Source organism: Balaenoptera physalus (genome assembly GCF_965194825.1).
Source record: "Balaenoptera physalus genome assembly, chromosome: 1".
Lineage (NCBI taxonomy): Eukaryota > Metazoa > Chordata > Mammalia > Artiodactyla > Balaenopteridae > Balaenoptera > Balaenoptera physalus.
Window position 1 is genome coordinate 132,021,888 of NC_138882.1, and position 16,232 is coordinate 132,038,119.

General features: G+C 34.1%; 1 protein-coding gene across 1 annotated transcript in view; it reads left to right on the forward strand.

Annotated features, from left to right (window-relative positions):
- LRRIQ3 (leucine rich repeats and IQ motif containing 3) overlaps window positions 1–16,232 on the forward strand; it is a 245,295-nt gene that overhangs the window by 102,975 nt on the left and 126,088 nt on the right. The window contains exon 5 of the mRNA XM_082421407.1: window positions 8,607–8,763. Coding sequence (XP_082277533.1) covers window positions 8,607–8,763 — 157 coding nt within the window. The remainder of the gene's footprint in view (window positions 1–8,606; window positions 8,764–16,232) is intronic.

Sequence of the window (16,232 nt, forward strand, 5' to 3'; positions counted from 1 at the left end):
ATTCAGGTCCTCTGGCCAGTAGTCAATAAGAAGACAGTTCCTAATTGGAAAATTACTTAGAGATCCTCAAGTAAAATTAAAATGCAATAGAAATATTAAGCAAATGTTTTTGAGCTGAAATAAGTGATCTCTTTAAAACTTACTTTTTAAGATTTTTCCCTTATAATTCATATTATAAGGAAAAAGAATCTACTGCCAAGAATTTCCTCCAATGTAAGTTCTATAAGACCAGGAACTCTGGAATTTTATAACATATTCCCAGAGTCTAGAGCAGTGCATTTTGAATAGGTGTTTGAGCAATAAATGAAAGAGTAAATGAATAAATAACTCTGATGAAAAGGGAACTGTGTTTTAATATTAACAGGTTGTGGAAATGATTTTTACCTCTTCTCAATCTATGGATCTACCTCATGTCATTATAAAAATAAGTCATTAAATAAGAAATTTTTTTTAAAAAGAAAAATGTATTAAAAAGTAAAATTATATTTAAAATAGGAGCCATGTAAATTTAATAATCTAAAAGATCAAAAACATAAGATAATTTAAGATAAACCTAAATATTAACATCATTCACAGATGTGTCTCATATCTTTTTGTTCCTTTCATACTCCTATACTACTTTTGTTGTATTGAGTAAATATTGTATAGTGTAACATTTAAATTTCTTTCATGATGTTTTAATTGTATAATTTTAGTTATATTCTTGGTGTTTTTTCTAGGGCTTAGAATATACATCTGAACTTATTTATTTCAGGTATATAGTGACAAATCTAGTGAGATATAAAAATGTTACTTCTGTATATGTTTATCACCTCTTCCAACTTTTTGTGCTATTAATGTTATACATATTACATATATATATGTTACAAACCCAAAACTATATTATTATAATTATCACTTTATAAAGTGTTATGTCCTTTAAAGGAGCCAAGGCAAAAAAGAAGAACAAGTATATATTCATTGAGTTTGTTACATTGACAGTACTATTTATCATATTTCTAGATCTTTTCATTTTTTCCTGTGGATTTAAATTACCATCTAGTATTATTTTATTACTCCAAAACAGCTTTGCTTCCACCTGCTGTCTTGTGCTATTATTGTCAAATACATTACATTTATACATGTTTTAGACAAAAATACAATTATCTAAATATTATATTATACAATTGTTTTTTAAATTAGTTAAGAGAAGAAATGAGTAGAAATTTGAATTTATATTGTTTTATAATTACACAATTTTTTTCCAGCACTCTTTATTTTTTTTGTGGATTTAAATTACTGTTTGAGGTCACTTGCTTTCGACCTGAAGAACTTCCTTTAGTATTTCTTATAAGGCATGTCTGGGGTTTAGATATAATTTTGAGTTGGTGCTTTTTTGTGGGGGGTTGGTTTGGATATATGTTCAGAAGTGAAATTGCTGAGTCATGTCGTAGTTCTGCTTTTAATATTTTGAGGATTCTTCATACTGTTCTTTATAGTGGCTATATCAGTTTACAATCCCACCAACAGTGCACAAGGCTTCCTTGCCTTCTGCATCCTTGGCAGCATTTGTTGTCTGTTGTCTTTTTGATAATGGCCATTGTAACAGGTATGAGGTGATACTGCATTGTGGTTTTGATTTGCATTTCCCTGATGATTAGTGATGTTAAGCATCTTTTCTTGTGTCTGTTGGCCATGTGGAATTCTTCTTTGGAAAAATATCTGTTCAGGTCTTTTACCCATTTTTAAATTTGATTATTCATTTTTTTGTTTGTTTTTGAGTTCTATGAGTTCTTTATATATTTTGGATATTAACCCCTTATCAAATGTATGGCTTACAGATATTTTTTCACATTCTGTAGCTTGTCTTTTCATCTTGTTGCTTATTTCTTTTGCTGTGCAGAAGCTTTTTAATTTGATGTAGTTCCACTTGTTTACTTTTGATTTTGTTGCTTGTACTACAGGTGTCATATCCAAAAAATCATTGCCAAGAACCATGCCAATGACATTTTTCCTATGTCTACTTCCAAGGAGTTTCATGGTTTCATGTCTTACATTTAAGTCTTTAATCCATTTTGAGTTAATTTTTGTGTATGCTGTAAGATAGTGGAGCAGTTTCATTCTTTTGCATGTTGCTGTTTGGTTTTCTCAATGCTGTTTATTGAAGAGACTGTCCTTTTCCCATTGTTGATTCTTGGCTCCTTTGTCATAAATTAATTGACGCATATATGCACGGTTTTATTTCTGTGCTCCTTATTCTGTTTCGTTGATATATGGGCTTGTTTTTATGTCAATACAATACTGTTTTAATTACTATGACTTTGTAGTATAGTTTGAAATCAGGGAGTGTAATGCCTCCAGTGTTCTTCTTTCTCAGGATTTCTTTGGCTATTTTGGGTATATAGTGGCTCCATATAAATATTAGGATTTTTTCCTACTTCTATGAAAAATGCTATTGGAATCTTGATAGGGATTGCATTGAATCTGTAGATGGCTTCTGGATGTACTGACATTTTAACAATATTCATTTTCCCAATCTATGAACATAGGATACTTTTCTATTTATTTGTGTCTTCAGTTTCTTTCATTAATATTTTGTTGTTTTCAGAGTAGAAATCTTTCACCTCCTTAGTTAAGTTTAGTCCTGATATTTTATTGTTTTTGATGCTATTTTAAATGGGACTTTTTTCTCTATTTCTTTTCCATATCGTCGATAGTGGTAGAAACATTACTGATTTTTGAGTGTTAATTTTCTATCCTACAGTTGTACTGACTTTTTCAATTATATCTAACAGTTTTTTTAATGGAGTCTTTAAGATTTTCTGTATATAAAATCATGTCATCTGCAAATAGAGATAATTTTACTTCTTTTCCTACATTTTCCTATGTTTTCTTTTATTTCTTTTCTCTCATTTTCTTGCCTGATTGCTCTGGCAAGGACTTCCAGTTCTATGTTGAATTGGAGTGGTGAGAGTGGGCACCCTTGTCTTACTCCTGATTCTAGAGGAAAATATTTCAGCTTTTCATGATTGAGTATGATGATAGCTGAGTGCTTATTATATATTGCCTTTATTGTGTTATATTCCTTCTATACCTAATTTGTTGAGAGTTTTTATCATGAACAGAAGTTGAATTTTGTCAAATGCTTTTTCTGCATCTCTTGAGATGATCATATGATTTTTTTCTTTCATTCTATTTATGTAATGGATCACATTTATTTGCGGATGTTGAACCTTCTTTGCATCCCATGTATAAATCCCACTTGATCATGGTGAAGGATCTTTACTGTGCTGCTAAATTCAGTTTGCTAATGTTTTATTGAGACTTTTTGCACCTATATTCAACATGGATTGAATCGTAGTTTTCTTTTCTGTTAGTGTCCTTATCTGGCTTTGGTATCAGAGTAATGCTGGCCTCATAAAATGAGTCTGGGAGTGTTTCCTCCTCTTTGATTTTTTGGGAGAGTTTAAGAATAATTGGTGCTAATTCTTTAAATGTTTGGTAAAATTCACCAGTGATGCCATCTGGTCCTGGGCTTCTCTTCATTGGGAGACTTTTTATTACTGATTTGATCTCCTTATTGGTAATTGATCTATTCAGACTTTCTGTTTATTCCTAATTTGTTTCGAGTAGTTGTGTTTCTAATAATTTTTCAATTTCTTCTAAGTTGTCCAGTTTGTTGGCATATAGTTGTTCATAATGGTCTCTTATGATCTGTCATGTCTCTGTGGTATAAATTGTAATGTCTCATTTTTCATTTACAATTTTGTCAATTTGGGTCATTTCTCTTTTTTTTTTTTTCCTTAGCCTAACTAAAGCTTTATAATTTTGTTTATCTTTTCAAAGAACCAACTCTTAGGTTGGTTACATTTTCTATTGTTTTCCTGTTCTCTATTTCATATATTTCCTCTCTAATCTTTATTATTTTCTTCCTTCTTCTAACTTTGGGATCATTTTATTCTTCTTTTTCTACTTTTTCTGCTAACTTTGGTCTCAATTTGTTCTACTTTTTCTATAGATAGGTCTTGTTTTTTAATTCAGTCAGCTATCTTATGTCTTTTGATTGGAGCATTTAGTCCATTGACATCTAAAGTAACTATTGATAGGTATGTACTTATTGCCATTTTATCACTTATTTTCTGGTTGCTTTTGTAGTTCTTCTCTGTTGTTTTCTTCTTCTATTAGTTTCTTCCCTGTGAATTGATGATTTTCTTTAATTGAATGCTGTGTTTCTTTCTAGTTTTTGTGTATCTATTGTAGGTTTTTGATTTATGGTTACCATGGGGTTCATATATGTTGACCTGTAACTATATCTATTTGTTTTAAATGGGTAGTCCTTTAAATTCAAACACATTCTAAAATATCTACACTTTTTACTCCCCTCCCACACATATTGTTTTTGATGTCATATATTACATCTTCATGTGTATCCTTTACTGATTATTGTAGTGATAGTTGGTTTTACAATTTTTTGTTTTTAAATATTTGTACTAGCTTATTTAAGTGGTTGATTTTCATCCTTTACTATGTATTTGCCTTAACTAGTGGAATTTTTCCTTTATAGATTCTTTCTTCTTGTTATAGCCTTTTCTTTTCCACTTAGAAAAGATTCTTTAACATTTCTTTTAGGGTAGGTTTAGTATTAATGAACTCTTTTTGTTTTTGCTTGTCTGAGAAGTTATCTTTCCAATTCTAAATGATAATCATGCTGGGTAGTGTGTCCTAGGTTGCAGTTTTTCCCTTTCAGCATTTTGAATATATCATGCTACTCCCTTCTGGCCTGTAATTTTTCTGCATAAAAATCAGCTGATAGCCTTATGAGGCTACCAGCTGATTTTTGAGGGTTCCCTTGTATATGATGCTTTGTTTTTGTCTTGCTACCTTTAGAATTCTCTTTTTAACTTTTGTCATTTTAATTATAATATGTCCTGGTGTGGGTCTGTTTGGGTTCATCTTGTTTGGGACCCTCTGTGCTTACTGTACCTGGATATCTATTTCCTTCTTCATGTTTGGGAAGTTTTCAGTCATAATTTCATCAAATACACTTTTAACCCTCTTCTCTCTTTTTCTCAGATCCCTATAATGCAAATGTTGGTTTTTCTTTTAGTTTGTTTTTCATTTCACTTACTGTATTCTCCAGTTCTGATTGGTTCTTTTTTATATTTCTAGTTCCTTGTTAAAATTTGCACTTTATTAATCTATAATTTTCTCTAATTCATTTAGCATTCTTATTACTAATGCTTCAAACTCTTTATCTGGTAAATTATTTCTTTCTGTTTCATTGGTTGTTTTTCAGGGGTTTTCTCTTGCCTTTTCAATTGAAACAAAATTCCTCTACTCATTTTGCTTAACTTTCTCTGTCTCTATGAAATTAGGTGAATCAGTAACTTATTGCAGTCCTGAAAGAATGTCCTTGTGAGGAAGCATTTCTCTACAGTCTGTGTGTGCCCAATGGCCTTGATGGGAGAGCTAGATCTGACAATACTAATCACATCTTTCCTCAAGGTGTGCTTGCAGCTATCACCTTAGTAGGAGGTGGGGCTGGGGAAGGAGTGGCTAGGTCCAGAGCCATGTGTGAGCTGGGGCTTTTCCTCTGCTCAGTGGCTGTCAACACCCTGTTGGGGGAGGGGGCATGTCCCAAGCTGCTGGAGCAGAAGCCCTGGTGTCATGTTCAAGCTGGCTCTGTCTGTTCCCATTAAATGTTTGTTCTTCCCACTCCCAGCACCGGCAGTCTCACCCCAGAGGGAAGCAATGATGGGGCAAGAGTGGCTAGCATGTGGGCTTGGTGTGAGTTGGGGCACAAGCTCTGGTGGTCCGGCCTTGGCAGGGACCTGGACTGCTTCCAATGCACTGCCTGTGTGAGCACCAGTAATGGTTGCCCCTGCTCTGCTCAGTTGCTGCGTTGTGTCTGAGTGTCCTTTGTCCCTCAGCCACAGAGCCCTCTCCCCAGTGTGGAGCTGCATCATGAGTGACCACTCTCCTTAGGTTGGTACACAAGCCAGGGCGGTTCCAGGAAATCAGCCAGCCACCCTGCAGTCTCAATCCACCCCCTCTGTACTGTTTCGGGAGCAAGGGAGTTTGTGCATACTCCTCACAAGCAGGCTTCCCACAGCCCTGCTGTTAGTCCCACCGGCCCTGGAACCAGACAAGTGGGCTTGCCTTCCCAGTGTTGGACCCCAGGGCTGGGGTGCTCAATATATGGCTCGAACTTCTCATTCCCCAGGGAGGGTCTCCAGCTGTGTAGTATCTCTTTTCCTCTGAGTCTCCTCCCAGGGGCACAGGTCCTGACCTGATCACATCTCTTCCTTCCTACCTGATTCTGTGGGGATCTTTCTCACAGCTTTGGTTGTACAGGGATATTTCTTCCAGTCTCTGTTTACTTTTCAGTGAGGATTGTTCCACATATAGATGTATTTTTGATGTGTTCGTTGGGGGGAGGTTATTTCCACATCCTCCTACTTCACCATCTTTATCTTCTCTGATCTCAAAGCCACTCTTCTGCTTAAAACTCTGCAATGACTGTCCATCCCAGTGACCTTCCTGTTCTTCAAACATGCCAAGTGTGTTCTTGCCTCACTAAGCATACTTCCACCTGGCCTTTTGTACTTGTCATTTGCTTTACTAGAATGTTTTTCTGAGATTCTCACTATAACTTGTTTCCTCTTAACAATACTATCCCAATCCAGCCTATGTGAAAAGCAATTCACTTATTATATATCTAGTGTTTTATTTCTGTATTATCTAACTCTACTTATTAGAGAATATAACCTTCATGGTATTACAGACTTTCTTCTCTTCACAGAGCACATAATGGTCATTTTCAAAATACTACTTTTTCCTTGAAAATCCATTCTTCTCTTTTCTTTTAGCAGTTGAGTAACTACTAGAGATTTTGTTAACCAATTTTACTTGCAGCTAAGTATGTTCATCTGATTATATTTTTGTTAGATTTGTGAGTGAACAGAATTAATGACCACAATTGCTGCTTCAAATACTTAAATGGTAATTGTACCCCCTTTGTTTTCATGCCTTTCCCTTCCCATGGGCTGGAATGCATTAGTCATGTGGGTTAACGACAGTGTCTTTGAGTATGGTGAGGCAAGATTGAATTATTTTATGGAGCAGCGCTGCTCCACCAGTGTAGACTGCATGTGAGAAAAGTAAAATTCTGTCTTATTTGAACCATTATAAGTTTTATTCTCTTAATATATTTCACCCTAACTAATTTGTAGATCATCAGTGAAAATATTTGAATGAAGGAATGAATAGACGGAGCCCACTTTAAAAATCTGAGAAATGGAAAAATTGCTTTCCTTGGTCAATTTTGTTTTTCTTTTGCTATTTAATAATAATGGTAACAGTAAACTTCCTACCTGTTTCATCATTTTAATTCAAATGATTTTGCTCTTTCATCACATATAATGAATATTATTGGTTTTTGGTAATCTGTCTCCATGATATTGAAGTAGTTTACTTTGATGTCCTCTCTTACAAAAAATTTAAAATAAGATTGGCTGCTGAATTTTATCCAATACCTTTCTGCATCCATTTGTATACTCTTACATTTTTCTCTTCATTAAATTGTTTATGTAATGAGCTTTGTAATACTTGGTCATAGTCTTGTTATTCTTTGCTTACATTGCTGGATTCTTTTTATTAGTATTTAGAATTTTTGCATCTGTATTCAAAGATTATATTGGTATATGATTTTCTTCTTATTGCCTTATTGGACTGAGTAGGACTTCGAGTACAATGTTGAATAGATTGGGTGAGAGATGTTATCCTTCCTTTGTTTTTGATCTTACAGAGCTAACATTTAGTATTTTACTATTGTGATATTAGTTTGTTGATGCCATTTATCTAGTAATATTTTGAATACATTAGGTTAAATAAAACATAATACAGTCATCGCTTGCTATCTGCAAGAAATTGGTTCCAGGACCTGCTGCAGATACCAAAATCTGTAGATGCTCTAGTCCTTTATACTTGTCCCTCTGTACTTGCGGGTTCCACAGTGTGGTGGATTCAACCAACCACAGATAGTATAGTACTATTTTTATTGAAAAAAATTCATATATAAGTGAACTCATGCAGTTCACACTTGTGTTGTTCAAGGGTCAAATGTATTAAAATTAATCTTACCTATTTCTTTTTACTTTTTTTTAGTGTGGCTAATAGAAAATTTTAAGTTATTTTATGGCATACATTATATTCTCTTGGACAGTACTGCTGTAAAGTAGTTTTCCTAGGTGAAAATAAGAAGTTATTTCTTCACTGGAGAAGAAAGATAAAAAGAATTTATATTGGTTAACATATTTCTATAGATAATTTAGTCATGTTCTCTCTGACATTATATTATAAAATGCATAGCCAGATGTAGTTACAGAATTGTTTGTGCATTCCTGTCCCCAGAGATTTCTCAGCACTCATTCATCCCTTGATGAATGTTGATGAGCCAGCCCTAATGCCTCGTTTTATATAGTAATAATATGAAAACAAATATTACATTAAGTTTACCACTATGTTTTCTAAGATATAAGTGAACTCATAAGTAGTTTTCTTCCTTTTTTTTTTTGCAAAAAAACTAAACGACAGTTCTCCCTCCCTCCCCCCCCCCTTATATTCAGCCACTTGTTCTTGTATAAAAAACATCAGGAAAAAACTATTAGTAAAAGTGAAAAAAAATGGATTTATAAACACAAAGGATTTGAAGATAAGCTCTTTAAGGATCTCTTTTTTCAGCCTGGAACCAATATAACAGAAAAGCTTGCACGTTGGAAACATGTAAGTATAATTATTTTATTACTTTTCTTTGAAATATTTTTAAGACACTATAGTTATAGTTTATATTGCATTAGTAATAATTTCTTTAATCTCTTTTAAATATCTTCTATTATCTTGTTAATATTATGCTTGAGATTTTCTTGATGTGATAAAATTCATATAATATAGTATAAATGTAATTTTTGTGGTGTATTAATCACTCTTAACAGAACCATTTTATAATTTATGCTTTATGTATGTGTTTTCTCTTATTAATTATTGGAAGTAGTTATTAATAGTAATATAAAATATATTCTCAGTAGCTGAAAACATAAATATTTAGTTTATTAAAGGCTGATAATTGTACATATAGTATAATATTCACTCAGTATTTTGTGCAAAATCATGTATTGCTTTAAGGACACAATAAAAATAGAAAGAAATTTATATTTATTGAGTACGTACTATGTACCAGGCACTGTGTCAGATATTTTGCATGTGATATGTAATTTATTCTTCACAATACTGTAAGATAGGTATTTTTACCTCTTTTTTTATGATTAGGGAAACTAAGGCTCATAGGGGTTGATTAACTTACCAAAAGCCAAACAGTTAAGTGACTTTGCTAGGACTTAACTTGAGATCATCTGACTCTAAAGTTTGTGCTTTTTTATTTTTAGAATTTTGTTTTGCTTTTACCATTAGGTAATGGTAAAAATGAAAACTCGGCATTATAGTATAATTAACTGGAATGAACTTTTTGTAATTTATAAAGCACTGTGTTTGTCTGTAAACTCCTTCATATTTGCACCTGTACCTGAATAGCCTGAGCTACAAATGTTTCCATTACATTAACATAATTAGAAGGGAATACAAACTGTCCAAACTGACATTAGTCTGATTTCAATGTAATTGAGGACACGTGTCCTAGATATAGTACAGTAATGTCCTCAGGCCCTTAAATCCCACCAAAGTTTATCCATTGAATAAAAACATAGGTTTACAAGGCAAATGTATCCTATTCAAAACTTTTTCCTCATTAGCACGCAGTGCCAACTGTATTAATTTGCTCCAGATGATAGTATGCTCTATAAAGTTTATGTGAAGTGTCTTTTGGCCCTCTTTGTAGAATATAAACGTGTTGATTTCAGGCATGTCACCTGCTTTTTATATGCTTTCTATAGAGAAGACTTTCACTGATGTATACTGATATCCAAGTTGGATATGGGTATGTTGTATACTGATAACCAATTTGGATATACTGATAGCCAACACCCATATATAAATGTAGATGTATATATACATATCCATATATATGTATATTTGTATATATGTTGTGTTATGGCAAGTGACTATTATATATACATAGATAGGAATAATATATATTATAAACATTATATTATTTAATACTTATGAAGTTACATATAATATACCATTTCAAGACTTTGGAAGTATTTTGAATGTTATAAATCTTTTGCTAAAATATATTAATTATAAGGAGTTTTTTAAAGCTCTTTGATATTAGTAATTCTACTAACCACATCACTACTAATGTCATTTATTAAAAACTATTCTTTCATAGTCTATAAATATGTACATTTTCCTATGCTTTTTTCATTGTTTATAACTACCATTCATACAACATTATGAAGTTGTCTTCAAAGCTTACTTTCTTATAGTAACTGAAATAATTTTTCATTGTAAGCTTCATCTTTGAATCTATTTCTTCTATATATAATTGTCACTCCATCTTCTGCTAGCTTCATTTTTAGTCTTCTATTCAGCTCACTCAGTTGATATATTATTATTTTATTATTTTTACTACTCACATGTCTAGTCTTTAGTGACTTGGAGCTTGGTTTATTAGAAGCTATAGTGAGAACAGTTAATATCATAGAATACCTAAGAGAACCTAGGATCCAGAAAACATTAAAAGAGTTAGGGAGTAGGGAAAGGGAAGGGGTTGAGAAAATATCAGCATTTAATACTGGGAGTGCATTAGAAAAAGATACTGTGAGCAAAGTAATGGAAAGCGTTAATCAAGAATGGAATTTGAGTTTCAGTAATTAGAGAAAGCAATCATTGTCTGAATCTGCTCCTGTTTGGGGATGAAACGTGCTTGGTCTCCCAAGGGCTTAAAATTTCCGATATTAATGGTAACCTAAAATGGAAAGAACCAGAGATGTGAGTTCAAGTCACATTCACTTAGGAAATGCTGTGGTGCAAAGCCAGAAGTCCATATAAACATCCAGAGTTAATGGCGCAAAAATAAACTGTAAATGATATACAGAACCAAAAGGTAGAAGCCATGATGAAAGAATCTGATAAAAAGCTGGATTGGAGTAGAAGACATTGAGGATCTAAAACAATTGCTAGAGATATTATTTATCCATGGCTTACATATATTGGTCAGAGGGTGGTTTTTCTTCTGTTATTGAATAGGCTGACATAAATACAGAATTATGGTGGTCAATTAGATCAAGCTTTAGAGACATTTGTATATTATTATGTGGGATTTTAGGGAAATCTAGATACTCTTTTTTTTTTTTTTTTAACATCTTTATTGAAGTATAATTGCCTTACAATGGTGTGTTAGCTTCTGCTTTATAACAAAGTGAATCAGTTATACATATACAATATGTTCCCATTTCTCTTCCCTCTTGCATCTCCCTCCCTCCCACCCTCCCCATCCCACCCCTCTAGGTGGTCACAAAGCACCCAGCTGATCTCCCTGTGCTATGCGGCTGCTTCCCACTAGTTATCTATTTTACATTTGGTAGTGTATATATGTCCATGACACTCTCTTACTCTGTCACATCTCACCCCACCCCCTCCCCATATCCTCAAGTCCATTCTCTAGTAGGTCTGTGTCTTTATTCCCGTCTTGCCACTAGGTTCTTCATGGCCTTTTTTTTTTTTTTTTTTTTTCCCCCTTAGATTCCGTATATATGTGTTAGCATACTGTATTTGTTTTTCTCTTTCTGACTTACTTCACTCTGTATGACAGACTCTAACTCCATCCACCTCATTACAAATACCTCCATTTCATTTCTTTTTATGGCTGAGTAATATTCCATTGTATATATGTGCCACATCTTCTTTATCCATTCATCTGTCGATGGACATTTAGATTGCTTCCATGTCCTGGCTATTGTAAATAGAGCTGCAATGAACATTTTGGTACATGACTCTTTTTGACCTATGGTTTTCTCAGGGTATATGCCCAGTAGTGGGATTGCTGGGTCGTATGGTAGTTCTATTTGTAGTTTTTTAAGGAACCTCCATACTGTTCTCCATAGTGGCTGTATCAATTTACATTCCCACCAACAGTGCAAGAGTGTTCCCTTTCCTCCACACCCTCTCCAGCATTTATTGTTTCTAGATTTTTTGATGATGGCCATTCTGACCGGTGTGAGATGATATCTCATTGTAGTTTTGATTTGCATTTCTCTAATGATTAATGATGTTGAGCATTCTTTCATGTGTCTGTAGGCCATCTGTATATCTTCTTTGGAGAAATGTCTATTTAGGTCTTCGGCCCATTTTTGGATTGGGTTGTTCGTTTTTTTGTTATTGAGCTGCATGAGCTGCTTGTAAATCTTGGAGATTAATCCTTTGTCAGTTGCTTCATTTGCAAATATTTTCTCCCATTCTGATGGTTGTCTTTTGGTCTTGTTTATGGTTTCCTTTGCTGTGCAAAAGCTTTTAAGTTTCATTAGGTCCCATTTGTTTATTTGTGTTCTTATTTCCATTTCTCTGGGAGCTGGGTCAAAAAGAATCTTGCTGTGATGTATGTCATAGAGTGTTCTGCCTATGTTTTCCTCTAAGAGTTTGATAGTGTCTGCCCTTACACTTAAGTCTTTAATCCATTTTGAGTTTATTTTTGTGCATGGTGTCAGGGAGTGTTCTATTTTCATACTTTTACATGTACCTGTCCAATTTTCCCAGCACCACTTATTGAAGAGGCTGTCTTTTCTCCACTGTATATGCTTGCCTCCTTTATCAAAAATAAGGTGCCCATATGTGTGTGGGTTTATCTCTGGGCTTTCTATCGTGTTCCATTGATCTATATTTCTGTTTTTGTGCCAGTACCAAACTGTCTTGATTACTGAAGCTTTGTAATATAGTCTGAAGTCAGGGAGCCTGATTCCCCCAGCTCCATTTTTCGTTCTCAAGATTGCTTTGGCTATTCGGGGTCTTTTGTGTTTCCATACAAATTGTGAAATTTTTTGTTCTAGTTCTGTGAAAAATGCCAGTGGTAGTTTGATAGGGATTGCATTGAATCTGTAGATTGCTTTGGGTAGTAGAGTCATTTTCACAATGTTGATTCTTCCAATCCAGGAACATGGTATATCTCTCCATCTATTTGTATCATCTTTAATTTCTTTCATCAGTGTCTTATAATTTTCTGCATACAGGTCTTTTGTCTCCTTAGGTAGGTTTATTCCTAGATATTTTATTCTTTTTGTTGCAATGGTAAATGGGAGTGTTATCTTAATTTCACTTTCAGATTTTTCGTCATTAGTGTATAGAAATGCAAGAGATTTCTGTGCATTAATTTTGTATCCTGCTACTTTACCAAATTCATTGATTAGCTCTAGGAGTTTTCTGGTAGCATCTTTAGGATTCTCTATGTATAGTATCATGTCATCTGCAAATAGTGACAGCTTTACTTCTTCTTTTCCGATTTGGATTCCTTTTATTTCTTTGTCTTCTCTGATTGCTGTGGCTAACACTTCCAAAACTATGTTGAATAATAGTGGTGAGAGTGGGCAACCTTGTCTTGTTCCTGATCTTAGTGGAAATGGTTTCAGTTTTTCACCATTGAGGACAATGTTGGCTGTGGGTTTGTCATATATGGCCTTTATTATGTTGAGGAAAGTTCCCTCTATGCCTACTTTCTGCAGGGCTTTTATCATAAATGGGTGTTGAATTTTGTCGAAAGCTTTCTCTGCATCTATTGAGATGATCATATGGTTTTTCTCCTTCAGTTTGTTAATATGATGTATCACATTGATTGATTTGCGTATATTGAAGAATCCTTGCATTCCTGGGATAAACCCCACTTGATCATGGTGTATGATCCTTTTAATGTGCTGTTGGATTCTGTTTGCTAGTATTTTGTTGAGGATTTTTGCATCTATGTTCATCAGTGATATTGGCCTGTAGTTTTCTTTCTTTGTGACATCTTTGTCTGGTTTTGGTATCAGGGTGATGGTGGCCTCGTAGAATGAGTTTGGGAGTGTTCCTCCCTCTGCAATATTTTGGAAGAGTTTGAGAAAGATAGGTGTTAGCTCTTCTCTAAATGTTTGATAGAATTCACCTGTGAAGCCATCTGGTCCTGGGCTTTTGTTTGTTGGAAGGTTTTTAATCACAGTTTCAATTTCAGTGCTTGTGATTGGTCTGTTCATATTTTCTATTTCTTCCTGGTTCAGTCTCGGCAGTTTGTGCATTTCTAAGAATCTGTCCATTTCTTCCAGGTTGTCCATTTTATTGGCATAGAGTTGCTTGTAGTAATCTCTCATGATCTTTTGTATTTCTGCAGTGTCTGTGGTTACTTCTCCTTTTTCATTTCTACTTCTATTGATCTGAGTCTTCTCCCTTTTTCTCTTGATGAGTCTGGCTAATGGTTTATCAATTTTGTTTATCTTCTCAAAGAACCAGCTTTTAGTTTCATTGATTTTTGCTATTGTTTCCTTCATTTCTTTTTCATTTATTTCTGACCTGATCTTTATAATTTCTTTCCTTCTGCTGGCTTTGGGGTTTTTTTGTTGTTCTTTCTCTAATTGCTTTAGGTGCAAGGTTAGGTTGTTTATTCGAGATGTTTCCTGTTTCTTGAGGTAGGCTTGTATTGCTATAAACTTCCCTCTTAGCACTGCTTTTGCTGCGTCCCATAGGTTTTGGGTCGTCGTATCTCCATTGTCATTTGTTTCTAGGTATTTTTTGATTTCCCCTTTGATTTCTTCAGTGATCACTTCGTTATTAAGTAATGTATTGTGTAGCCTCCATGTGTTTGTATTTTTTACAGGTCTTTTCCTGTAATTGATATCTAGTCTCATAGCATTGTGGTCGGAAAAGATACTTGATACGATTTCAATTTTCTTAAATTTACCAAGGCTTGATTTGTGACCCAAGATATGATCTATCCTGGAGAATGTTCCATGAGCACTTGAGAAAAATGTGTATTCTGTTGTTTTTGGATGGAATGTCCTATAAATATCAATTAAGTCCATCTTGTTTAATGTATCATTTAAAGCTTGTGTTTCCTTATTTATTTTCATTTTGGATGATCTGTCCATTGGTGAGAGTGGGGTGTTAAAGTCCCCTAATATGATTGTGTTGCTGTCGATTTCCCCTTTTATGGCTGTTAGTATTTGCCTTATGTATTGAGGTGCTCCTATGTTGGGTGCATAAATATTTACAATTGTTATACCTTCCTCTTGTATCGATCCCTTGATCATTATATAGTGTCCTTCTTTGTCTCTTGTAATAGTCTTTATTTTAAAGTCTATTTTGTCTGATATGAGAATTGCTACTCCAGCTTTCTTTTGATTTCCATTTGCATGGAATATCTTTTTCCATCCCCTCACTTTCAGTCTATATGTGTCTCTAGGTCTGAAGTGGGTCTCTTGTAGACAGCATATATATGGGTCTTGTTTTTGTATCCATTCAGCCAGCCTGTGTCTTTTGGTGGGAGCATTTAATCCATTTACATTCAAGGTAATTATCTATATGTATGTTCCTATTCCCATTTTCTTAAATGTTTTGGGTTTGTTATTGTAGGTGTTTTCCTTCTCTTGTGTTTCTTGCCTAGAGAAGTTCCTTTAGCATTTCTTGCAAAGCTGGTTTGGTGGTGCTGAACTCTCTCAGCTTTTGCTTGTCTGTAAAGGTTTTAATTTATCCATCGAATCTGAATGAGATCCTTGCTGGGTAGTGTAATCTTGGTTGCAGGTTTTTCTCCTTCATCACTTTAAGTATATCCTGCCACTCCCTTCTGGCTTGCAGAGTTTCTGCTGAAAGATCAGATGTTAACCTTATGGGGATTCCCTTGTGTGTTATTTGTTTTTTTTCCCTTGCTGCCTTTAATATGTTTTCCTTATATTTAATTTTTGACAGTTTGATTAATATGTGTCTTGGTGTGTTTCTCCTTGGGTTTATCCTGTATGGGACTCTCTTTGCTTCCAGGACTTGATTAACTATTTCCTTTCCCATATTAGGGAAGTTTTCAACTATAATCTCTTCAAATATCTTCTCAGTCCCTTTCTTTTTCTCTTCTTCTTCTGGGACCCCTATAATTCGAATGTTGGCGCGTTTAATGTTGTCCCAGAGGTCTCTGAGACTGTCCTCAGTTCTTTTCATTCTTTTTTCTTTATCCTGCTCTGCAGTAGTTATTTCCACCATTTTATCTTCCAGGTCACTTATCCTTTCTTCTGCCTCAGTTATTCTGCTATTGATCCCATCTAGAGTATTTTTAATTTCATTTATTGTGG